General features: G+C 38.4%; 1 protein-coding gene across 3 annotated transcripts in view; it reads right to left on the bottom strand.

The window, feature by feature from the left end:
* DENND4C (DENN domain containing 4C) overlaps positions 1–24,488 on the bottom strand; it is a 71,208-nt gene extending 46,720 nt beyond the window's left edge. For 2 of the 3 annotated variants that reach the window (XM_021535452.2, XM_021535457.2), the window contains exons 1-2: positions 24,416–24,488; positions 4,415–4,742 (exon numbers count right to left, since the gene is read on the bottom strand). In XM_021535452.2, the coding sequence (XP_021391127.2) occupies positions 4,415–4,725 (311 nt within the window). In that variant the 5' untranslated portion in view covers positions 4,726–4,742; positions 24,416–24,488. Of the gene's footprint in view, positions 1–4,414; positions 4,743–14,791; positions 14,836–24,415 lie in introns of those variants that run through there. The other variant, XM_021535454.3, reaches the window with a different exon arrangement.
* Positions 24,489–26,024: the final 1,536 nt, after the last annotated feature.

The raw sequence follows: 26,024 nt of genomic DNA, 5'->3' as shown, positions 1-26,024 counted from the left end.
TCAAAAATAACCTCAAGACTATTTCCATCATTAAAATGGAATATGTAAATATTACTGTTTATTATGATTTAACAGAAAAAACACATCTTGTCATAGCATTGATGACAGACATAAATTACAGTCCTAGAATACTTAAAAAAAGCAAAGAAATCACAGAGTTTAGATTATATTGATGTAGCTTCCAGGCTGCCAATTTCTTCAAGTAGTTCATGAAGGACAACAATATTCAACAATGGTTTCAGTTGTAAAGACTCTGACCATCAGACTTCATACATTTTAAACAATGTGCACTCTCAGATCCAGCCCACTACCAGCATTTCCAAGTCGCATTAGTGTTAATATACTACCTACTGGTTTAAGATATTTATAGAAAAAGTACATGCACCTGAACTGATTGTAAACTAAGTAACATTCCAGAAGAACATTTATTTTGCTCTTTTTATTGGATTAACTCCTCCATAAAGTTAAAGAACCTCAAACAAAAAACTATATTGGCAGCAGCTCTCAGGCCACATCCACTGTGCATAAGGAGTTTACATGAATTCTTCACATCACTGTCTTACATCATCAGAAAAAATACTAACAGAGCAGTCTCCAATAAAACTTTCAGTTCAGTTTCACTTCAGTTTCGTGTATTTTAAATAAAATAAAAATTATAAATTTATTCCAGAAACATGTCAGCTGTCAGCTCATGAGAAGGAGTACAGCATTAATCAGACTGTTCTAGCAATCCAATTTAATTTGTTTTCAAGTATTCTACAAAAAATACTTTAAGTGTTCAAGATTTTATCAGTGGGGTCACCTCTCACCAAAAGAAAAAAAAATGAAACAACACACACCTCTACATGTACACTAGAGAAGTATTATTAAACCCACACCATTTCCTAACCTCATGCATAGTTCTCAACTTACAGTATGATATATATCTCAAGCAAACAGAAGAAAGCCACCACCCACGAATCACTCAAATGAAACAATGGTTTTAATGATTCAGAGAAAACACGCAGAAGTGATGCATGAAATAGTGCACATGACACCCTGTGTATACAGTATCCTCCCTGACAGGTCTGTCATTAATTAATTATTACTGATCACTGTTAGACTTGTTTCCTGCCTTTTTACATTTATAGTTTGGTCTCAATCCTAAGTACACATTATTTGCTACATTATTCTATCCATTTCAATACAGTTTCACTTCAAGCAAAATGTAAACCAGTTTCCTCTAGATGTTAGGTCCTTTGCAAGAAGGACGAAAAGAATCTTATCATCTCATTGTTAGACTGTTTGCATTGTACCTGGAAATTCTCTCATCAGTTTTACTGATTAAAAGTGTACTTCAGTGCATCAGGTAACAGAGTTTAGAAAGGAGAAATAAAACCTTGTGGCTGTTGAGCTAAAAACCATAAACCATAAAAAAACTTTGCTTCTAGAAAACCATTTCAAAATAGTCAGACTTTTGTGAATTGCATTTGTCTAAGACTGCTGTCCAGTTTGACTCCTCCTTCTCCAAGTCCAAACATAATCCTGTCTCTCGCAGTTCTTAGGCAAAACACACCTTCATAACTTCTCTTCCTCTCTTATTTTTCAAGTATTGAATAATAAAGGAACTTACATAAATATTGTAAGGTCAAAAAGTGGTGGATCAATAAAAGGGAAAAGACTAACATACTTTTATTATTTAAAAACATTTCTACTGCCATCTCTAGTATTATTTGTCTGAACAAATAAGTTACTAGTTCCATCACTATTACTCAACACTGTTCTAAACATCCAGCTGCAGTTGTCACAGTGGTGGGATTAAGGAGCAATTGAAGATGCTGGCTGCTAAGAACATTCTCCAGTGTCTATTACACTTCTTGCAATTTGGGTTCATTTTCTTTTTTGAAATATATCTCTGATGGAGAGGATCATCATCACCAATTTGTTCAATTTATATGCCTGCAGACATTTTTAGAAATCAGGCATATACAATCACACAGAAATCCTAAGCTAACCCTTAGCACAGAAACCCTAAGCAAATCAAAGCCTCCCATACCACTTTAAAAATTTAAAAATCAGAATTCCTTTACTTACCTAATGCAAGTTACCTAACTTTAGCATTACTTGGTATTACAAGAACCTCTGCTTCGGACAGGAAGTCTGATATTCTTTCTTTTCTGTGCTAAGTGTTATGAATTGCAAAACCACTTGTACTTAAAAAAAACATTTTTCTGTCTGGTTTTTCTTCCATGTAAGAAACATATGCTGGAGCACTAACAGATTCCTAACTGGAATGTAAAACAAATAAGTGAGCTTTTGTTTGCAAGTCTCATTCTACCTAAACCAAAACAGATCTCAAATCTCAGTTCTTGTCTGTTTCAGGAACATCAGCAAAAAAACTGGTGAAGAAAACAACAGAATGACAACAACTGAATTATTTCACAGACACACAGGCTTAAGATACTAAATTTTATAGCTACATTTAGGAAGTGGATCTTAGAGATCTTTTATCTTAGGAATGAACCTTTATTTTTTCAATTAATTAATCTGATTAATTCTGGGAAATGTAACAACCAAAGGAATGGCACACGGCCTAACTGTGTGCAAGTAAGTAATTGCAGCAGGAATTCGCTCTAGCAACTTATAGACACTTTGATTCAACAAGCAGTGGACAAATAGAAAGGAATGAGGATGGAGGGCACAGAAATACCAAACACAAGGACAGTGGCAGACAAACAGTAGAGCATATCCCTATCTCCCTTCTCACCAAAATGCATTTGTTTCACTACTTTCCCTAAAAATAACACTGAAAGAAATACACAGACAAAAACATACATCAAGAATCACTTGAATGCTTCAACTATGATATAACTTAATTTTATACATACATTAATGTAAGAGTACACATTTTACCCTTTCAAAGGATGTATACTCCTTGTACATACTGAGTTCACTCAGAGTGTCAGACTGGTTCAAAGGTAAAATATTACTTCACACTGGTTCTTTAATAAAATAATACAAAACAGCATAAATTATCCTTCAGATTGTACATGCACCTCTTGCCTGAACTCTGCTTTTATCTGAACATAATGGAATTCACAGAAGAAAAGGAAAAAAAAAAAGAAAAAAAGATTGCTCTACCCATCTCTTGCATATAGATGCAAAGCAGGAGGAACAGCAGGGGGAGAATATGCACCGTTGCTCAGAGAGAAAAGACTGCCATGATGTGTTAGGTGTGACACCCTAACTAGATCTGTCTACAACAAAATACAGATTAAATACTATTTGCCAAATGCCATCATCTTAGCCAACTACTTGCCTACTTTGTTTACAAAATCTCCCCAAGCATTCAAACTCCTAAGGTCATGGGAGACATCACGTACACTTATGCTAGCCAAGCTGCTTCCTTAAAGACACATGCTGCAGACTGATTTTTCATTACTTCCTTTGAGGAAACAATCCCTGTAGAAATTCTTCCTTCTGTAAGAACTTAATGAAGTTTAAAAAGAGCAGTCAAAATGTAAGTTCACACTGTAGTGTCCCTTCTTGCAGTGCCAGTCATACACATGGGAAAAGATTATGTTAGAAATCACCTATTGGAACGCAGGTTAGATGATCAAGATGAACACAAGTTAGAATGTACCAGCTTAATTATACAACTTGAAATATAATCCTTAGGAGTGAACTGTCTCACCATGAAGCTTCTTTCATTATTCAGATTTCACTATCAGTCTCCTCCCTGGACACTTTGTCAGTAAGCATACAAATTGTAGGTCAAAACCAGGGTATGTAGGCTTCAAGCCAAAGCAATTAAGCTTATAAATGAAAATAACTAAAAGTATTATGGCATATATATAGATGCATGATTTTTATTCCCTACTATTTATTTACTAAGTGGAGATAAAAGTATGCATTCTTTATTTTGCCATAATTGTAACAGCGTCCCACAACCAGGCTCTATTTTCTTTCTCATTATATTCCCAGTAGTTCTACAATGTCCTCATATATATTTAAGTTGTATCTTTCACCATAAGCATTAAAGTGAATTCCAAAGTGATGATTTTTGACTTCTGAACTAATAATTTTCAGATTAAGCATGTTAATGTTTCTAGACTTGGACTATTATAAATTAATTCTGTGTTTTTCAATCATCTTTCATAAAACTGCAGCAGAGAACTTAATTTCTCATATTTTATCAACTTCATCTCTCTATCCTCCATCTTTAAAACTAAAGCATTATCATTAATTTTAAAAAGACAAGTTCACTATAAGACTGACACATTGTTTGATGTATTTGACACAGAAACAAACAGTAAGCAATACAGATTCATACAGGACTTTTTAAAGGAGTATTCTCACATCTCTTTTCACCATCATCTACGAAGAGTAAGATTTTATCATTGAAGGAGGAACTAAACTGCAATAGAAATCTCACCCGATGTCAGTAAGAGGTGGTTTGTCCCGGCCTCTCTTGTAGCAAAGAAAAAGTTCAGGACTCTTTAGACTTCCATAGTTTAAGTTGGCTTGGAGGGCTGTAGGGGTGGCCTCAACACAGGTATAACCTTCTGGGACAGTTTCACCAGCAGATTTAATTATCACAGCAATGTCAGTAATTGGAGCCTTGGGACCAGTTGACTTTGTTTCATGTCGGCTGATTTCTTGGTCCAGGAGTGTTGCTGTGTCTGTATCAGTGAGCCCTGCCACCACAAAATAGTCAGCCACTCGTGGACCTTTGTCTTCTATCATGGTTACGTCAATATTTCCTGGGTAAAAGAAAGAGAGAAATCAAACACTCTGCTTTTAAACTCAAACCCTTCTCTCAACAACTATGAGGATTTAGAACTTCTGAAAAAAAATTGTGAAAACAGAAAAATAGAGTTATATACAGAGTTCATGAAAATTCTACAGAAACTGCCAAACAAACTGACTTTTGCTGCAAAAAAAGATACAGAAAAATATTGTGGCTAATCAGATTTCAGTTCTAGCACCACAACAGTAATGTTTTAGCACAAGGAAGTTTAAGTGAGATATAGGGTAACTCAAAGCTCTTAACACAGCAGCTACACAGAAAATCCCTTTGTGTTATCTATTAGATTGTCCAAGCTCTTCACAGGCTATATGTTGATGTAGGTATCCCAGTCTAAAAGTACCAATTTTTTTCTGCCATTGCTTATGAGCACTACAACCCCAAAATCACTCTCTTTTTTTTTTTGACAGAGAGAGAACAATTGCAAGTACAGGCTCACCACTTTATCTACTGAAAAATTAATCCATTTTGTTTTATAACATAGACCTAACAGTGCAGTCTTGAGACACTCAACTGGCAACTGTAACATCTGGAAGTCATTTACAAAAATCACACAACCAAACCCACATTTCATCAGCTGATCAGGCAGTACACATCAATGCTCAGCTGCACATTCCAGATCTGGAAAGAGCTCTTCTCTCAACACCACTGATGTTCACTAGGCATATGATGTTAAAGCAGTGAAATGTAAGTTTCTATTAAGAACAAACCTAGCTGACAGCCTATGCTCAACTACCTCAAGTACAATTTCAAGTACCCAAATCTCATTAAATCTTTTATTTTCACAAGATGAGTAAGACATATTTAAAAACAGTAGCAGTCAAACAATGAGCCTGAATACTGTTATACCTCTTCAGGAAGCGAAGTATGACATTCTTCTAGATCTCCTTGTTTCCATCACCTGATTTCTGGGAATCCCATATAAAAAATGAGTAATGGAAGTCTGATTCCCATCTCTGAAAACAAGACTGCTACCAAGGTCCTACCTACTAAGGAGCAGTGGTCCATGGGTATTACCACGAAAATAATTAGTATACCAATACTGGGAAGTTTCTTCTGTTCAGAATGCTCAAGTCTGACAACTGCAGAAACATTGGCCTCTGCTGAAAGAAAGGTGGTGTGGTGAACGCAATATAGTCTTGTTACCTGCAATCTTATTTGTGCTCCTGTTCTTATCCTGCTCTTTCTTACTAACATTATATTCAAAAGTTATTTTCAATCTTCACAGCACACAAGACTTCTAAGAGTTTTGATAATAAGTGTACTAAAATACTCATGAGGCAAAAATCAGTTATCTATCCTGCATATTTACTAAGAATTTTTAGCATAAGATTATGCAACTTGTGCCCAACACTATATTGCAAGCTGCTATTGTAGTATGAGATGAAAACAGGGAGAGGAAGGGAAATAACTACATGTAAATTTGTTATCTCTCTATATTCTGACTACAGTTTTTTTTCCTTACACTGAAATAACAACTTTTCAAATCCCTTCAAGCTTGAAAGGAGATGTACCTGCATCCTTTAAAATATTTTTCCATAATATTTTTCACACTGTCACTACAATGTTCTCTGAACACTTTGGCCAACAGCTTTGTAGGGCAATCCATACAGAGACAGAGTCTGACTGCCTTGCAAAGGAGAAGGCAAAGGGAAAGTTATTTACGTGACTGTATTTATGTCTAAAACATATGGATGTCATATCAAAAGGAACAATAAAAGGTTTATTCAATTTGTCAGGTCATCATTTCCTTGTTCTTCAAGTGCCTACATCTCCTGAAGAACAAGGAAATTACCCCAGAGCCATAGATACCTGTGAAGTTCCTATCACCTTTAGATACAACACTTGCCTCAGTTTACTTTTGCTGTCACAAAAAGCATGAAATCCGCAATGAAGTGCCTTACAGCTAAGCAAGTCAGCAAGAAATGCAGGGGGAGTGGGCTGAACTTCATCTCTATATACTGGTCTTCAGCTAAAAGGTCCCTTCTCACACTGCCACTGCTCGTTTCCACCTCACTTCTGTACAGAAGTATAGTTTGTGCACCCGCATAATAAACTGGAACAAGAAATTGCTCTGACTGAATGCTAACCTGGCAGAGACTTAGTGTTCAACCAGAACAGCTCTCCAGCAACTGCCTGTGTCAGCACAAAAGCAGTAACAGTATGACTCTTTCGGCAGCAGCACTGACTTACTTACACTGGATTAATCATAAAACTGTGAAGTCTAAAATGTTTCAGTTTGTCTCTGAGATGCCTGAAATTGTTTGCAGAATAATAAAAATAAATAAATAAATAAATAAATAAACCATCCACTCTCTGCCCCTTTTAAAAGAAAGTCTTGAGCTAGAATATCTTGCAATCGGTAAAATACCATTTTAATTGAAATCAAATTACTGGAAAAAGCTGATTAAAATCAGCAAAATGGTTGGCATCCTATCAGTTTGGGGTTTTTTTTACCCAAAACCTTTTTTAAATGTTCCAGCCTTTTATTAACTGGGTCACGTTCGCACAGCTCAGTATCATGTTCTCTCAATGTAACATTAAAATCATGGTCTATATTTACTTTTACACACAGAGCAGGAAAAAACCAAACAGTAACAATAACAGCATATATCAAAAACCTCATCAGAGTTTATAATTTTATCACAGCTCAAGTTCCTGGAATTTCACTAATGTTATCATCAAATATGCTTTAAAGGGAGAACTCAGTTTTCCAGGGAAAACAGAGGGAGGAAAACCTAAAAGCACCTGAAAAAGTAAATACTAAGATTTGGAAAGTTAGAATGCAAATTAAGAGAATCCATTGCTAAATTTTCATCAGTGGGGATCAATAAAACTGTAGAAATTAGTTTCTAAGGAACACACACTTGTATCTCCTTGTGTACATTACATTTTTCTCTTAGCCATGTCTATGTTTTACCTCACAGAAACTCTGTGTAATATGTGGCAGGCAAAAGTTAGAGTCACCAGACAATTCAGCTGAGATTCTTGGCAAAAAAGCTTTGTATGTCAGCACAACATTTATTGAGTTTTTGAAAATGTTCTGAGTCTCTCAGAACAGTTCCTCTTCCACAAGGATAAGTAAGGTTTCAAATAAGCACTACAAGTCAGCTTTTCAAGGGGCTTTTCTCCAGTTTCAAAAAGACTTAAAGAAACAGGATCACTCAAAAGAGACCTGAAAGTAATAGCTCTGAATTAAGCCATAGTGATCTTCACTCATGCAACAGTTCTAGAAACATAAATAGACAAAGAATTAGCAGACAGCCACCAATACAAATAGAAACAACAGAATTAATCAAGTTCAAGAATACTCTGCCTTCTGAACTGCAGGAAAAAAAATCCCATAGGATTTGTGGGGAGTCCACTAATATTTTCCATTATTTTTGTGATGATTCACACAAGAATAAGTATGAACACTGCTCCTCTTAATAGACAGGGGAACAAACATTCTTCTAAGAGCCCATCTATTCTAAATTTTATCAAAGCAACTTCTCCCAAGAAGAACTTCAAAAGCTAGTGTCCTCCATCCATCTATGAGCACAGCTCTGTATATCACAAGTCTATGAGAAAGCCTCAACATTTAGAAAATATTAGGATATAGGATAGTGTGTTTCCTTGCAGGAAAAAACCTAAATACAAAAACAATTCTAAAATTAAAAACTGCTGTCTTCAGGTTGGTTAATGACAATTCAGGATGTATTGGAAAAACTCAACATACAAGTCCCATGAAATATCTTGTTTTTGAAGTCTACACAGATACCTTATTTTAAGCTAAATAAACCAAAAAGAAAAATTGGAAACTGCATTTTAAGAATATGAGCACTAGTGTTCAAGGAATTGCAAACTCCAACGTCCATATGGACCAACACAGGTTATTAAAAGCTATTTTAAGTGAAGTTTGTTTTCCAATTCATTCATAGTCCACATAAGGAAAGTTTGCTGTGAGCAGTTTAGGAACAAAAATATTTTTTAAATAAAGGAAGGGGAAAAAAAAGGAAAATGTATTCAGAATAAAAGATGCACTTTTAACCCACTACTCCCCACCTGTTCTTCTAAAAGGAATTCCCATGGGCAGTAATTACTTTTGTAGAAGGAAAACAAAACCAGTCAGCACAGAGCACACTTTAAGGCACTTAGTACATCTAGCCTAAGACAAGATTTGCCTAGCAAAAATATACAGCACTAAACAAAATAACATATTTTCAGTGCTAAATGCCAGAAACATGACAAAGTGTTCTCTCCCACAGTTCACTTAAGGTTGGCTGCTTTAAGAACATTGTCTTTCTCACAATCAAATGCAATTTTATAAATCTTCATAAAGTTCTAGCAAAAATATAGTTAAGTAGCTATTATCTTTACAAAGGTCACTGACCTTTCTTAGGGAGAGGTTTCACAGGGAAATTGCCTTAGTGAAAAGGATTCCATTTATATAAAAATAATTTTTATGATTTTTGAAAAAAATTACTACATTAGAATTTGCTTCGGTTCTTTTCTAGTCTCTAAAGCTTCAGTTAAATTCCAAAAATGTATTTAGTGTCGAATTATCCTCCAAAATTAGGCTAGAAAGTCAGCGTAAGTCTACAAAAAAATGGTACAGTTAAACACAGTTTTTGACATGTGTCCTGAAGAAAAGGAAGCATAAGCTTTGCAAAACAGCATACAGAAGCCATCAAGGGAAAGGGTTTGTTACACCAATCTGATAATTTGCATAGAAACAATAACACCTTCAACTAACATAAAGGTGGCATTCTTAGAAAACTCTATGTATATTCTCACCCCAGATTAAATAAGACCTGGATTCAGAAATATCTGGTTTTAAAGCTTATGTTCAGACAAATCTTTGAGTACTGCTTATTCCTTTCAGCTCCTGGAAAGAAGTGTTGCAAATGCTCAATGCACAAAACCAACAAAATAAACTTATATCTAGAGTACGTGTGGATATGAAGGGGTATTTTTTCATTTCACTTCTGACTGGAGTCCTAACCTTATGTGTTCTCAAGAAAACCCAGCACAAAGCTCAGGCCAACTATCATAGAAAAATCTCAGAAAAATCAAGTTGGTCTTTAAAGTCATGTAATTCCACTTCAGTAAGCACTCTACTACCTGAAAAGGTAGTAATGTCTGTAAGTGATTAATGGCTAACACATGGCATTGCAATTTATTAAACTTGCATCTTCTTTCACAAACTGACATCACCCACAAAATACTAGGTGTGTGGAAACTACTAGTTACAAAGTACTTGCTGTGTGGAAGCCTTATTGCTGTGTGGAAGTTTTATTCCCGACTGAAGAATAAATTTGGTATTTTTTATTCACTGGAGTTGAAACATCTATTTTGTCAACAGCCTCTACAGTTAGAATTTTAAGCAAGGTAGATGTTAAAATTAACTCAGGACTTCTGTACAATTCTTTAACTTAGTAAGTGAATTATACTTGGCTGTTGGTAGGAAAGAAGTTTAAAAAATGCATGTGTAGTCTTATCTGACATTTACTTTTAAAATGAACTGACCTAAAGGTCACTGAAAACACTGAATTTACTACACTAATTTAAGAGAGAAAGACATTACTAGATAGAAGTGCATTAGGAGGTCATCTGCAAGACTTGGAAAATGTATTGGCTACCATCTAAGTAAGAGTGAAGCATCACTGTGTTTCTCAACCACTGCCCTAGGCTAAACTTTGTAGAGAACACAATGACTACCACGGGCATCTCACTCCTCAATACAGAAATACAGGTATGTGCCCAAGTAAGTATTATTTCCAATTAATTAATCAGAAGACAAAAAGGGTGTACAGATTCTGAAAATACAGAAACTTTCCCTGGAGTGCTAAAGAAGGGAGATATCTCATTTTTTATTCACACAGACCATTGTTTATCTTGTACTGAGATTAAATAGCACTATTTGTGAAGAAATGGGAAGAACAGTGCGTTTTCCCTTTGTATAAAAGAATCTTCATTGATGCCAGCTAAATACTTATTTTATAACAAAACAACCAGTGCAGAATTTATTTTAATCAGTGAATTTGGAAGTGTGCCTTAAAACACATAAAAATTATTACATAGTATGCACATACACCTTGGACAGGGACATTAAGAAACAAGAAAGAGATACTTATTGAGATAAACAGTATCAGCTTTCCATTCAACCTGAAAGGAGAAAACAAATTAAACAAGATTTATAATTGCCTTTAAATACATGCTTGAAGAAGTTAACCACTGTCATACCCAGCAAAGAGATACAGCTGAGCCGCATTAAGCCTTCAGCTTGTCACTCTTTTCTTATGCACACATTTGAAGTACCAGAATCACAAAATGATTTGGTTTGGGAGCAGAGTGACTTGATGCATCATCCAGTTCCAACCTCCCTTGCCATGCAAAGGAGCACCTTCCATTAGGCCAGGCTGCTCACAGCCTCATCCAGCATGGCCTTGAACACCTCCAGGGATGAGGCATCCATAGTCTGCATACCCTGATTCTCTGGGCAAGCTGCACGCCACCAGCCTCATTGCATCCTACGTGCAATCTAAACTCTTCTTCTTTAAAATTGTTGCCCCTTATTCTGTGATCTACAGGCCTTCTTAAAAAATCTCCATGTAGCATTTCACAACAGTGGTAAAGGCAACAGAGTAACAAAGCCGGTGGCAAGAAACAGATGGTCAAAAAGCAGGTGATCCTACATCAGAACAATTATGTTTAATCACCTAGGGCAAGATAAAGTAGAACCTGAAGGCCTGAAGATAGCAAGTTTGATCAGCAGTGAGAATTTAGACACTAAAAAGTTTTGTGTCTAGGACTGCTCATAAAAATCAAATTTAAATACAAATGCTAAAGGGCTGTATTACTGGATATAGTGGTTACCACTAATACCATGAATTTGGTTTTTTAAAACTTCACATTAGTGAAATATATCAACGATAGTCGTTCCTTTGGCTTTTTCTTTTCCCACTTTTCTTGGTTGTATTCCACTGCAACAGACAGAACACATGAAGGTGGTTGTCAATGTTAACTGTATTCAATAAATGTGCATGGTTGTTCTTATTCTAGTTGCCACAGTTTTGGTCTCTGTTTAACTAGTTTTCAGGATCAGGAAGCAAATAGTTGAGTTCATTCTGAAAAGCAGTAAGGAATGCAACTATAGACTATACTTGGCAATCAAAACTTTATACACTGTTTTGTTTGGTGTGTTTTTTTCCTAGACACAAAATATTATGATTCTAATATACTCATGTACCCACACAGGCTTAAAAGAACACAGCAAGTGCAAACACTCCCCACTATTACCCCTTAACAAGCACTCCAGTTGCTTGTCTGCTCCAGCATACTCTTCACTGCTACTGCTCACATCACTGTGCCTGTCCATATCACACTCACTTCTAAGCAAACCCATTTCTAGTCAGACAAGTGTGCAATTCCAGTTTATGCGTTTCATTTTCACAGCAGAAATCAGCCCTTGCATGCACATTACAGATAACATAATATTATAACAGAATGGAACATTATAAACTAGACTATCCCACAAAGTTAAGTGAGTTCAGGAGGAATTAGTGAGCAAGGACTCAAAATAGCACTTGCAGCACACACGGAAGTCACAGGGACACATCAAATTCTCTGAAGCATGTTTCACAATGTGTAAGAACAGAAAGTGCATCCGTATATATACACACATATACACACCTTAACAAAAGACGAGGTAAGGCAACATTATTACTTCCAACATACCATTAGCACTGAACAGGATTAAAATAGAAAACAAAAGGTAGTCCACAAATTATTAGCCAGCCAGTCAATAGCAAGAGAAAAAAATTATGAGAAATGTTTTAAAATACTTTCTTTTTTGGATTGCGTATCAGATTATTATGAAAAAATAACAGTTACAGTCACTTGACTAAATTACATGAGTATTAGAAAAACCAGAATCACAAAAATAACTTCAGAGTTATGCACTGCCCACCTTCTACCTGTCTTTAACACAACCAGCTGTGGAACAGGAATGGCTGGATGTCACTGGCATTTTTGGTCTGAACACACAAATTTGCAAATACAGGGCCATACCTTCCCAGCAGTTTTCAAGTAAACATTGGAGAATATTGGAATTACACAACTGAAATATATTACAACCTACATGGTGATTATCTTACAGAAGCCTCTAACACTGGAAAAATAAACTTTAAGGACAAGGTGAAAGATAAAAAGCTGGTCAATTATATTTTAATGAAGCATTCCTATAGGATGATTTAGGATTGAGATAATTTAACTTCATCCAGCAAATGACCTGTATCAAGGTCTGGCACTGAAAATAATCTAGAGTAGTTTTTTGCATCAGTTAGCTAAATTATTGCAAATTTGAACATATGCAAAGAAAAAGAAATGTTGACTCTGCAGTTGCTGTTTGCAGATTGTTTTCTGACTGCATATGAACACAAAGACCAGGTATAAAATGCATATAACTAGGCTTGATGGTAAAGTTTTCCAAAGCATTCCAAACTGATCAGGCCACTACAGTAGGAAGCATCATAGCAAATCACCTCAGGTAAGCAACTCCCACGGAAGCAAAGCCACAAAGCCTAGAAAAAATCTGATGACACAGAGATTTTTTTTTCCCTCCACCTGAATAGAAAACAGTTCTCAGAGCAGCAGAGTTCTGCAGACTGTGAATGTTTGAGAACCAAATCACTTCTGCATTAAGCTTTTGGTATGTCAAACATATTTAATACCGTTAATACTGAAAAAACCTGTATGACATAAATTGATTAAATAAATAAATCTTAACATCAAATTACCATAGTTAGAACCCAAACATCAAAGCCTAGAACACCACAGGTGAGAAACACAGAGATGTTTTTCACACTTTACCTGTTACTCCTACAATGACCGAAGAAAACAATTGTTTTTAAAAACTTGGACAGGTATTTGGTGTCTCTTTTTGGTTGTTACTAACATTTTCATGAGAGCCACTAAAAAATATACCATTCTTATAATGGCAAACAGGTGCCTGTGCTCCTTCATTGTAGACTTCCTTTCCAATTTGCTTGGAGATGATGAAAAAGTGTACATCACAGGAAGAAGAGAAGGAGATGAAATAAACTGACTCTATAAATCCAGTATTGTAAGAAGTGCTAATGACATAGCAATAAATATCTAGTTTTCTCAACCATATACAGTTTGCCACTTATGCATCAATTTTGTTACTAAGAAGTCTTAAAGCTTTTCAGACATGTTTTAGAAAAAGTGGAGAGCACTTTGGCCTTAAACAAAATATATTATTGTTCCCCATTACCTTCAAATTTCTTTGCATTTGATTTTTTGTTCTGTATGCAAAGATTATCAAAGGAAGTGAGTAAACTAGCCACAAATTTTCAGGTTTACATTTAATAAATTAAAATTAGTTAGAAAACCAATCTACCAACAATTTAAGGTTTTGTCTAAAGAAGTAGAACAGAGTTTTAGTCTGATTTTTTCCTGATTGCCAGCAAAACCAGTTACCACTGCTACAAAATAGTGGGGCAATGATGTGATGATATAAATGCCTGTATCAAACATAACAAAACTTTCGGAAGCAAAGTTTTGTGACAGCAACTTGAATAACTACTCATTAATTAAAAATGGCTGAAAAGGTCACTAAATTAATGGACACTATCTGAGGACACTCAGAGGTCTGAAAATTTGCACCTCAGAAAAAATCTGAGAAAAAAAACCAACCAAAAACCAAATTAAAAAACAACAAAAAACAAACAAACAAACCAAAAAAAACCAAAAAAACCAAACAACAAATCCCAAAAAACCCACTACCACAAAACCAAAACAAACCAAGAAAATGAAACCAAACAAAAAAATCCCTTAAATTTAAGAATACCCAACCTATTCCAGACCATCCAGTCTACTTCTGTCATATTAATATTCAACAGTTTAATTTTTCCAATTGAATGGTAATTTCAAATTGTTCAATGGTATAAAAATTTGAGCACTTATAGACATGCAAGGCCAAAACTCAAATTCTGAACTGACCTAGACAGTCTTGAGAAGCAGCTGGAACCAGTGAAGGCAAGTTTGGTAACAGCAAACTAAGTTCTACTGCCAAGGACAGAAAACAGAAATGGAAAAGATATGAGACAGAAAGCATGATAATCAGCAAGCAGTCCAGATACGCTCATTTAATAAACCAGTTTAATCTTGTTTCATCAGTGTTGTACCCAAATTGTTCTTTCACATAACAGAAGATGGCAACTACTCCAAAGACTGGAAAGCTCAAAAGAGAAAATTCAACAACAATAACAACAGCATTCTCAGAGCTAGAAAAGTACTTTATAAAATGCACTTACTGCCCCAGTGGAAAGCTTTAAAGGTTAGCCATGCTCAGTATTATGTAATGAGTTAAACATCTGCTGCCCTGGAAACATTCTTTGTTAGAGAACTCTTTCTGTAATTGGAAACTCCTTTGGAAAAAAGCCAAATATAGTATCCTGAAACAAAAACAAAACAGCAAAGAAAAAGTCAAGAGACAAAATTCCAGTGGTTGAATTTCTTCTTGGAGCCAAATCTTCAAGATTGCTTTTTGTACTTATTTTAGTGCCTTTTTTTTAGTTGAGGTGACTAGCAACTAGGATTTGGTTTTCAGAGGACAAAGAAGAGAAGAAAGAATGTTGCTCCAAATTCACCTGAGAAGTTACTCCAAGTAAGCTGTAAGAGCCAGAGATACTCTCTTTTTTATTGCTCTCTCTACAAAGCATTGAAATAGTTAAATATTAATATTGAAATTACTTTGCCAGAATCTCCATAGAATCATGGTTTGTCTAGATTTCTGCTAACCATCTACAATACAATCAACCATATGTCACTTGAAATCATCATCTAAGGGCTCTATAAAACCGGAGTGAAAAAAACACTCTCTGGTTTTGAAGAACAAAATTTTCCTTGTTTTTACCATTAGGGAAAAAAACACACCACTGCAGGAAGGAATCTTTCTTCTCTGTAGGGTCTTCATTGACAGCTTCACCACACCAAACACAGACTGCATCACCAATACATTGAGCCCCACAGCCTATCCCCACCCTTTATGGGGTACTCTTCTTGTGCCTATTAAGATGAAATTACTCCCATTTCTGGTTGGCCTACAATAACCAGCTTCAAACCACTCGGCTTCAGCATTTTCATTCTTCCTCAGCTGCTTTTCAAGCTTGGTGGGAGCTTATTAACACTTCAGAAGTCTGTCTTTTAATCGTCTTGCCAACTCCTCATTAAGAAACTCTCATTTGCCAAGATGCCTTAAAATTAAGTCCAAACCACACACTTGACAGCAGTTTGAATATTCACACTTTCGGTCTTAAGCTGCAGCAGTGTCCTACTCATACAGACATATGTGTCTATAAATATTTTCCTCAAACATCAAAAAAAGCTATCAAGGGTAACAAGCTTGAGATTCTCTGCCACGAAGTCCTAACACACACCAGGCATGATAAATGTGAAGTCTGACATTACCTGACAACCTATTTTGAGCCTTCTCTTAATATCATCATATGATACTCAAAATACCTATACTGCATTACTCAACATACTGTGGAGCTCCCAGACAAAATAGTTACAGGGAACTTGATTTTCTCATTGTCAAGAGCATACCATTAATTTCTGTCATAATTTAACACATGTCCTTGTATTTGTATTTAAAATATTCTTCATGCTTGTTTTTATGGTTTTGTGGGTTTTTACTGTTTTGACACACAATATTTCTGGATTTAGTAACTGATTTAGCAATATGTTTAAAATAAAAACCCCTGTTTTCCTAAAGCAGGCTATGACTATCATGAATACAATTTGCAATTGTCAACATTTCTATTTCCAATTTAACCACTTAGGAATTAATAAATTTTATTTACTTAGAGAACTGATCTCAGACTTATCCAAATTTTATTTAAATCCCAAGATTTGGCCCCAATAACTTACAGAACAGCATAGTCCCAATGCTTATTTGCTGTGGCACACACAAAAAAATTGAGACATCCTACACTGATTTATCTGCACAGGGTGGAGTGGAATTCACAATTTCCTCCTTTGCAATAAAAACAAACGAACCAAAAAAACCCCAAGCCCCAGAACAATAAAACCACCAAACCAAAACCCAAACAAAAAAACAACTAACAAAAACCACCAGACACCTATCCCAGCCCTCACAATGTGCTCCCAAATATTCATCAGCAGAATGTCCTCATTTTCCTGCAGTGATACTGCTCCACTGTACACTTTACCATACTGCTGGCTCTTGAAAGGGACAGGGGGGATGACAGTTCTGGAGTCACAGGATTTACCTTAGAGATGGCCTACCATCATTTTAGTCCCTGCTCAAAAGAGACAACATAACCCCTTCCTCTATGATAGCTTTAATCTTTTACACTCTTTTTTTTAACCTCTGCCAGGTCTAGGGCGGTATCAATGCCCCACATAGACAAGGGGAGTAAGACTATAAATGGAGTGACATTACTTTTAAGCTTCACAACCTGGACAACTCAAATGCAAAGTAGTTCAACTCAGACATTCAAATCAGAAAGCATGCTAGTTAATGGAGAGAACTTTAAAAAGGAACAACAGACAATTAGACACTTGAGGATCAAAGAAGTTTCCCTCCTCAGATCTGTGACTCATCCAGTTACTAATATAACTAGAAAAACAATTCAAGATTAGACGAGTGACTGAGTAAATAAGATCTTTTCTTTGTAGCAGAATCAGCTGGATCAAAAAGCCTAAGAAGAAGAGGTCTTGAGGTGTACATACACTGTGTATCTGGATTCATAAAAGAAAAAAAAAAAAATCTGTAAACGTGTTTGAACAGGAATTGTTCTGCTTTCTTTAAAATAAACTGAAATGTCACATTAGCCACTACACATTCACAGTGAATGAGTCATCATATTCCAAAAGAACTTCAGGCATTTACATATAATTATCTTACGAGTAGATTTCTACAAAGTTCAAAGCAAAAATGCAGCAAAGTATATGTATCAGAGTTTGAAATGCCTTTTAAGAAAGCATGGGTTTCTTTTAAAAAAGTTTGTGTACCATGCCTTTTTTCAAAGGTGAACTTGCTATTTCATCTATCCAATCCTGAACTACATACTTCTTCCTTTATTGTGTGTTAGGTACATCTGGTTTATTCCTAGAATTGTACCAGCATAGCCAGAAGTCCACAAAAAAGAATTCTGGTCTTCAGGGTCACACACGATATAAGCCCCTGTGGAAGTACACCACCACTAGCAAAACAAATTTTTGGTTTGCAAAATCTGTTCTACTTATGGCTTGAGAGTTCCTTATACCAGTACAGCTCCAGGTCTGCATACATTGTTGATTAGTATTGGAAAACTTTAGTGATATGTCTATACTTTATTCACAAAAAAAACCAACAGTCTTGTACAGGGAGAATTACTACTTACTTATTTACTACTAAGACATAACAAAAAGTGAAAAGAAGGGAAGGCTGTATCCCCAAGGTTAAGCAAAAATTTAAGGCCAGAAAAAATTCAAGTCTCTCACTGATGATTCAAACTGCAAGTCATAAATAAAAAGTAATAATATTAAACATTGTGCAGGAGACATATACACTTGCTTTTTCTGTTTTCAGCAAAACTTTGAGAAAATAGTAACGCATTTATGCAGTTACAAAATTTTATCTGCTGACATTTGAATATTCAGAACTGAAAACAAACCTGGATGTGACCTATTAAGAGGCAAACTGCTCCAAGCATTAGCAAGCCACATCACAGTGGTTTCATTACTTTGAAACCTTATAATAAACGCACTTGTACTCCTCCTTCTCCTGCTAAATCCAAATTCTACTCTTGAATGTATGTAGCACCTGTTCAGAAAACTAAACTTCATAGGGTCAGCCTTCCCATAGTCTTTCTGCAGGAACTGAAGAAGAGCTGCAGCTGGTAATTGAGGGCACCTAAAGTTAGACTTTCATTTTGAATTACCCCCTAAAAAGAAGGTGGTGGATAACAGGGGAAGAAGAAAGCCTTGAAACTTGAGTCTTGCTAGACTAAGATCAACTTCTGCCAATATTGCTCTTCAGTCACATCTTTGGCAACTTTAGCACCCTAAGAGGCACAGGACACATGTTTTACATACATTAAATATTTCTCAAGTTATGCATCTCCTTGAAAGCATTTCCTCTGGCAAAGATACAACTTATTTTTTAGGTTTTGTTACAAGGAAACTTGCAAAAGGTATTAACTATGCTGTGAAAAAATACACCTCAGCATACTTAAGCTCACATTACCTGCAAATAAAACAATCTTCTGCCACTTCCAACTAGATACCCAGAATTTTACATTTATCACTAGGATCATTAATTACTTAAAATATTATTATGAAATTTCATGCCCAGCTGTGAAAGCACAAGTACAAATGACTCTGTAGTGTAGGCAAGCTGCTGCTGCTATTTCCAAGGATGGCTGACTGATCAGCTGTTAAGAACTGGCCACACTGGTTTCCATATTTTGCAATAGTCCCTTTTGATGATTAGAGTAACTAAATGAATAACCTACTGCTGTGACTTGGGATTTTACTTTATATTTCCTTTCTATAACCTTCTCTTAGACCAAGATGGATATCCTGCAGAAGCTTCAGCACAACTACAGGTGCCTTGAATTCTTGAATTTCCTGAAACATTAAGTCCTTGAACTTCTTTTTCTTCATATGCTGCTTATAGGTAGCTGCTCTCTAGTTGCGTTCTCTTTCTCCCAACTTCAACCATGCTTTTATCCCTTCCTGAAGCAGAAAAATATACACATTATGTAAACACAGCAGAAGGATATTTTAATCACAAGACTTCTATCTATGTCAGGTTTCTTATCTGGTTGAGAGTATAGCTTCTTCCCTAGAGAACAGACACGAGGGCTGGAGCCATGTTATGTGACACCAGAAACAGCAGCACTGGGTTGCTCAACAGGGAAGAAAAACAATGTCTTGCTTTCAGCAGTCAACTCCTCTACATTACAAAGATGTGCAAAAGGGAAGAGCAGCACTGAAGAATGCATCAGGAGAGAGACTTCAGCTTATGAATTACTGATCAAAGGCTGAAATTAATTATAAAGACAAAAGCTATCACTGAAATGAGCTGGTTCAGAGAAAAATCAAGAACATTGGGGGTTTTGCCTCTTTGGTAAAAAATGGTTAGATTTTGTGGTATACCTGCCCTTTGTTCACAACTGGAGAATACTTTCATTTCAAAATTATGAAAGCTTCTACGCCTTTGGACACTTTTAATTGTAAACTCAGCTTTTGCTGCTAGTAGTGAATAACTTAATTTGCACATCAATCCTTGATTTACACTATTTTTAATATCTTTTAGGCAGAGAAACACAGGCTCTTGGTTTTTGCTTGAAAAGCATCAAGTCTCTTTACAGACTTTTTGAGAATAAAGGAAAGGAACTGAAGTGTCACTAAATGCAAAGATGAAAGCAGAGTAAGGCAAAACTGGCCCACTGCATTTAACTGAAACAAAGCAAATGGAATGTTTAATGACAAGCAAGCCAACATTCAGCATGAAACTGTGGGTACACTTTTACTGTTGTTTTGGGCAACAACTCTGAGATGCTGTTAAAAAAAAGAGGAAAACATAGAAAATAGTTGCATGATTAAACAAAACCATTATCATAATCTTAGTAATTCCAAAAACTATTTTCAAGTTTCCTGTCTGCCAAAGCAAACTGTAAACATCAATAGTTTAACACCAGGACTACATTCATACCCTTAAAAAGTCTGTAAGCAGATGGAAAGAGATAAAGTGAGATACTAACCAAGACAAAACTTTCTGCTCAAACAGACCTTGGAATGCAGAGCACAGTGAACTTGTACTCCTGAAACTTTAGAATAAGTAAGTCTAGCTTACATTTTGTGACAGATGCACAAGAATTAACTGAACATGAAACAGTAACACTACACCAGAAACTACATTACACCCCAGAAACTGCCCTGAACTAAGTCACTTTGCTTCTAAGAACAGAGAACTGTAAACATTTATCTACACAAAATTGCAAAATTAAACACTCTCACTATCATTACAGGGGTGTAGCATTTCCAACAACACCACCTCTTTATCAGATGGGAAAGAAGTAGCATCATGTTTCTGTACGACCATGGGCAACAACTTTAACAGAGGGGTTATTTTTGTAGCAAACCAGGAATTCCAAAGCAGATAAAAAACCCTAAAACATTAGTTTACTGTTTAAAGCACTACAAGAGGAAAACGGGTCTCATGATGCAATTGCAGCAAACATTTTAATTTTACAGATCTGAATAAGCAGTATGGACAACTATCAGGCAAGTCACATGGGAAACTATGACCCCCAAGAACTATTTTACAGGTTACCTCTGCCAAGATCTAGAGCATTTTGAATATCACCCAAGAAAGCAGCATGCTAAATGTAGGCAATCCTTGCCTTGGGATGACTAGCGTGCAGAGGAAGAAGATAGCCTTTGACAGTGCAAGCTACCCTTCAACAAATATACCTGATTTAGAGGTTACAGGCACTTTTTGTTGTTATTTCAGTAAGAAGGCCATGAAACCAGTAAGAAGGCCACCACACATGCTAGCCTTTATACACACTGCTCTATACCTACAGGTGCTGTTGAAATTCATCTGAAAGCTTAACAATAAGATGTAACAGTCAAAATACTACCTTTTCTTCTTCTTACAACTTTTTCAATACATCTTTTTTACCAAATTCTACTGAGACTTTTCTCCTGTATTTTTAAGCAAAACTAGATGGCATGTCAAAATTAACACCTGAACATCTAAACACCTGAACATCTAAACACCTGAACATCAAAATTAACACCTGAACAACCTTAATATCAAGGTTGAATTCCAAAATCAATTCTACACTGGTGAAATGCAGACCTAAAGAAGAACTAAGCTTAAAAAGATACCACTTCTAGAACTGTATTTCAAGAATATGCATCACTCCAAATGAGAGCTAAATATATGTTGAGTCAGAGGAATACTATACATACCAACATTCAATATTCCAATTTTGCTCAAATTGGTTTTTAATGAAAACTATATAAAGTTGATCAGAAAGAAATTATACACACAGTTTTCAAACAAGAAAACAAATATGTAAGACATGATCTAAAAAGATGTCATTACTTTACTTTGGGCTATGAACGGACCAATCTTAACTGAATAATAAACAGCTAAATGTAACATTATACTTATCTATACGTATTTATGAAAATACCCATCTTAACTTGTAAGATTTCTTTTTTTTTTTAAAGATTCAAACATTGATATTTAAGCAGTAATCAGTGTCAAGTTGTAACTGCTAGTAACTGTTTTAATACAGAAGTCAGAACTCATGTAGGCAAGCTATATTTATATTTCTGGTTACTAATAAACTTTGTTGCACTGCTCAAGACAGACATGCACTATTAGCATTTCATATCCACTGGAATAGTAAAAAGCAGAGTATTCAGCCAATTCTTGAAATATGTTTTAAAAATCTTAAAAACCACTTACTGTCACATTTATAATGTGAACATTCACAAACTATCTAACAGTTATGGTTTTCAGTTGGTGTCCTTTGTGCAAAGGATTTGAAATATATATGCTAGTATGGCTGGTTAGTAGTCAACTTAATCACTTAAGCCTGGTCATGACTGCTTTTCAAAACAAAATAAAAATTCTTTCACATTCCAAACAGATATGAAGTAGTTTGCATTCCACCATTATTTTTCCACAGGAACAAAATATTTACTGCCCTAATTCCTAACATACCACCTTAAAAAGAGTGATGCAAAAACTTTTAACATTGTGTTTGGTCCACATGAAGCCAACAGAATTAACAGCAAATAATTCCTTTCTGTATAAATATGCCCATGTGCAGGCTCAAATTTACTTAAACTTTAAACTACTATTAAGTTTAAATCCAAGAAAATATTTGAGAAGTTGCACTAACGTAAATTAGAGGAAAAAAAAAAAAGAAAAAAGTCAAATGGAATAGCCTGTTTGTCATTTGTCTTGCCCTCATGCAGGTAAAAAAGGTTAGCCACAGGTACTGTTTGACAGCAGCACAACAGTCCGTGTCTGCAAAGTGTTTGATCTTAAAAACATTAAAAAGATTGGTACAGAATTGACATTGCTTAGAATTAAAGTAATGTTGTTCAGTTTTTGCATCCCTTCTGAGACTGCAGAACCAACACTTTTGAGGACTGTGTTTGGCATTAACAGCACAGTTAATCAGCTTACATCATATTTGAAGCATCTGTGAATATTTTTTCACTATTTGACACATGAAAGCCCCAGCATATCACCAGATCTTTCCACTCCATAGGCTATCTGGCTGTGCAGCAAAAACGCACGAGGTACCCTCAGATGAAATTACAGATTGATGAAAAGTTATGGATTTAGCTTTTCCTTGTTCTCACATCTTCAGTACTTTAAGTTTCTCACTCATACGACCAACTTCCAAAATACCAGTGTGACTCAGGACGATCCCTGTTATCCTAACAGCCTTCCTACAGCCGGTGACGACCTCCAGCTCGGCACAGACCTCCGCAAGGGTTAAACTCGCTGACGCCGAGTTTAGGGGAGGAGCCGGGGCATGGAAAGGGAGAAGAAAATGGAGAAATACGGGAGGGAGCTGCCCCGGGACTCACCTGCAGCACCTGCCACCTGCGCCGCTGGAGAACCCCGCGCTCCCGTGGGGCGGCCACGCCCGAGGGAGCAGGGAAAGTAACAATTATCATGGTAATAACTACAGTGAAAAAGTCCAGAAAGTGCCTCCGCCCGCCCGGCCGCGCAGAGCGGGTTAAGAACGAGCCCCGGCGCAGAAGCTCTGCCGGGGCAGGTCAGGGCAGGAGCCCTTCCCAGGGACCGAGTAGGCAAGAGGGAACACACCAAACTTCCCCGCCTGTCCGGCGAGGAGGGGAGTTTCCTCCGGACACATTAGAGGGGAAGGAAGGAGCCGTGTAGCCGGGGGTAGGAGAGGGGCTCCCCGCCGAGCGCCGCGCCCCGAGGCGGGAGCGGGCGCTGGAGCCGGCGGCTCGGTCCGCCTCCCCCGCTCCCGCCTGTCAGGCCGCCTCCTCCCTGCCTGCCTCCCTCCCTGCCTGCCTCCCTCCCTGCCTCCCTGTCTGCCTCCCTCCCTGCCTGCCTCCCTCCCTGCCTGCCTCCCTGCCTGCCTGCCTCCCTCCCTCCCTGCCTGCCTCCCTCCCTGCCTGCCTCCCTGCCTGCCTCCCTCCCTCCCTCCCTCCCTCCCTGCCTGCCTCCCTCCCTCCCTCCCTGCCTCCCTCCCTGACTCCCTCCCTCCCTGCCTGCCTCCCTCCCTCCCTCCCTGCCTGCCTGCCTGCCTCCCTCCCTCCCTGCCTGCCTGCCTGCCTGCCTGCCTGCCTCCCTGCCTGCCTCCCTGCCTCCCTGCCTGCCTGCCTCCCTGCCTGCCTCCCTGCCTCCCTGCCTGCCTCCCTGCCTCCCTGCCTGCCTCCCTGCCTGCCTGCCTCCCTCCCTGCCTGCCTCCCTGCCTCCCTACCTGCCTGCCTGCCTCCCTCCCTCTCTCCCTGCCTCCCTCCCTCCCTCCCTCCCTCTCTCCCTGCCTCCCTCCCTCCCTGCCTCCCTGCCTCCCTCCCTGCCTGCCTGCCGCGGCCGCTCACCTGCCGCCGGCCCCGGCACCTCGAGCGCGCCGCCGGCCGCGCTGCCCCCGCCCCGCCGCCTCGCCCTGCGCTCGCCGCTGCCTCAGGAGCCGCCGCACCCGTCACCGCTCCCGTTTGGGGAGGAAGCGGCCACCATGTTACTTTCTCCCCCTCCGACGCCTACAGGCGGCCCAGGGCCCGCCCCGAAAGGAGGCGGTGGCGGCGGGGCCGGGAGCGGCGCTGCGGCGGCCAGGGGGCGCCGGCGGGAGCGGCCGCAGCCCGCGGCGCGGCACCTGCGGCGCCCCGGCCCGGCCCGGCCCCTCAGGCGGGCAGCCGGGCTGCGGCTCCTGTCCCCGCCCCGGCTTCGGTGAGCTGCTGGGCTGTACCAGGAAAAAAGTAGTGAGAAAGGAAACTTGGCGAATCACTGAACATTCGGACTTGGAAGAGACCCACAAGGATCATCGTGGTTCAGTTCTTAGTCCTATACAGGGCACCCCCAAGAATCAAACTGCGAGCATTGTCCAAATGCTTCTTGAACTCTGTCAGGCTCGGTACAGGCTTGGGGAGCCTGTACCAGTGTCCAGCTACTCTGGGGGGGAGGAACCTTTTCCTAATATCCAATCTAAATATCCTTTGACGCAGTATCTTATAATTCCCTCAGGTCCTGTCACTGTTCACCAGAGAGGAGATCAGCACCCACCCGTCCACTTCCTTTCATGAGGAACCGATGGACTATGATGAGGACTGTCCTCAGCCTCCTCCAGGCTGAACAGACCAAATGACCTCCGCTTATCCTTGTTTGGCCATGATCATTTCAGCTACCTACCCTGATGAAGCTATGCACTTCATAGGTGACTCATTTAACCAAATAATATTCGTCACATTTTCTGAGAGATAAAAAAAGTGTAGTGGTATAGACAGGGTAAGAGAAGCTTACCTTGAATGAAGATGGTAGACGCAGTTTTTCTGTATTTTAATGAGGCTTTTTGTATTTGAAGCATCCTTCTGGACAAGTTGTCCAGCAGTGAGAGGAGCAGGTTCACAGTGCAGTGAGTGAAGAATTGGCTGAAGGGCAGAGCTCAAAGTGTGGCAGTCAACATGGCTACATCTGGCTGACAGCAACTCATAAGTGGTGTTCCTCAGGGTTCAATTCTAGGGCTAGTCCTGTTTGACGTTTTTATCTGTGATCAGGAGGCAGGAGTTGAAAGTGCATTTAGTATATTTGCTGATGATACTAAATTGGGGGCTACTATTGACTGTCTTGGGGGACTCTTTGGATGCAGAGCAATCTGGATATATCAGAGCATTGGAAAATAATCAGTGTCATGATGTCTAACAAGAACAAATACCAGATTCAGCACCTGGGCTGGAGGAAGACTGGACGCAAGTACAGACTGGGAGAGGCGTGTGTGTAGAGCAGCCCTGCAAAAGGGATCTAGGGGTGCTGGTCGGCAGCAGCTCAGGCTGAACCAGCAGTGTGTGTCCGGGCAGCCAGGAGGGCAAACCCCATCCCAGAGTGCATCAGACACAGCATCACCAGCTGGGATTGGGATCATCCTGCTGGATTCAGCCCTGCTGCAGCCTCGCCCTGCTGTGCATAGTGCTGGGCCTTGCTGTCTGAGAAGGGTGG

The sequence above is a fragment of the Lonchura striata genome, chromosome Z (assembly GCF_046129695.1).
Source record: "Lonchura striata isolate bLonStr1 chromosome Z, bLonStr1.mat, whole genome shotgun sequence".
Lineage (NCBI taxonomy): Eukaryota > Metazoa > Chordata > Aves > Passeriformes > Estrildidae > Lonchura > Lonchura striata.
The sequence above is the reverse complement of the archived record's forward strand: the minus strand, read 5'-3'. Positions and strand labels throughout refer to the sequence as shown.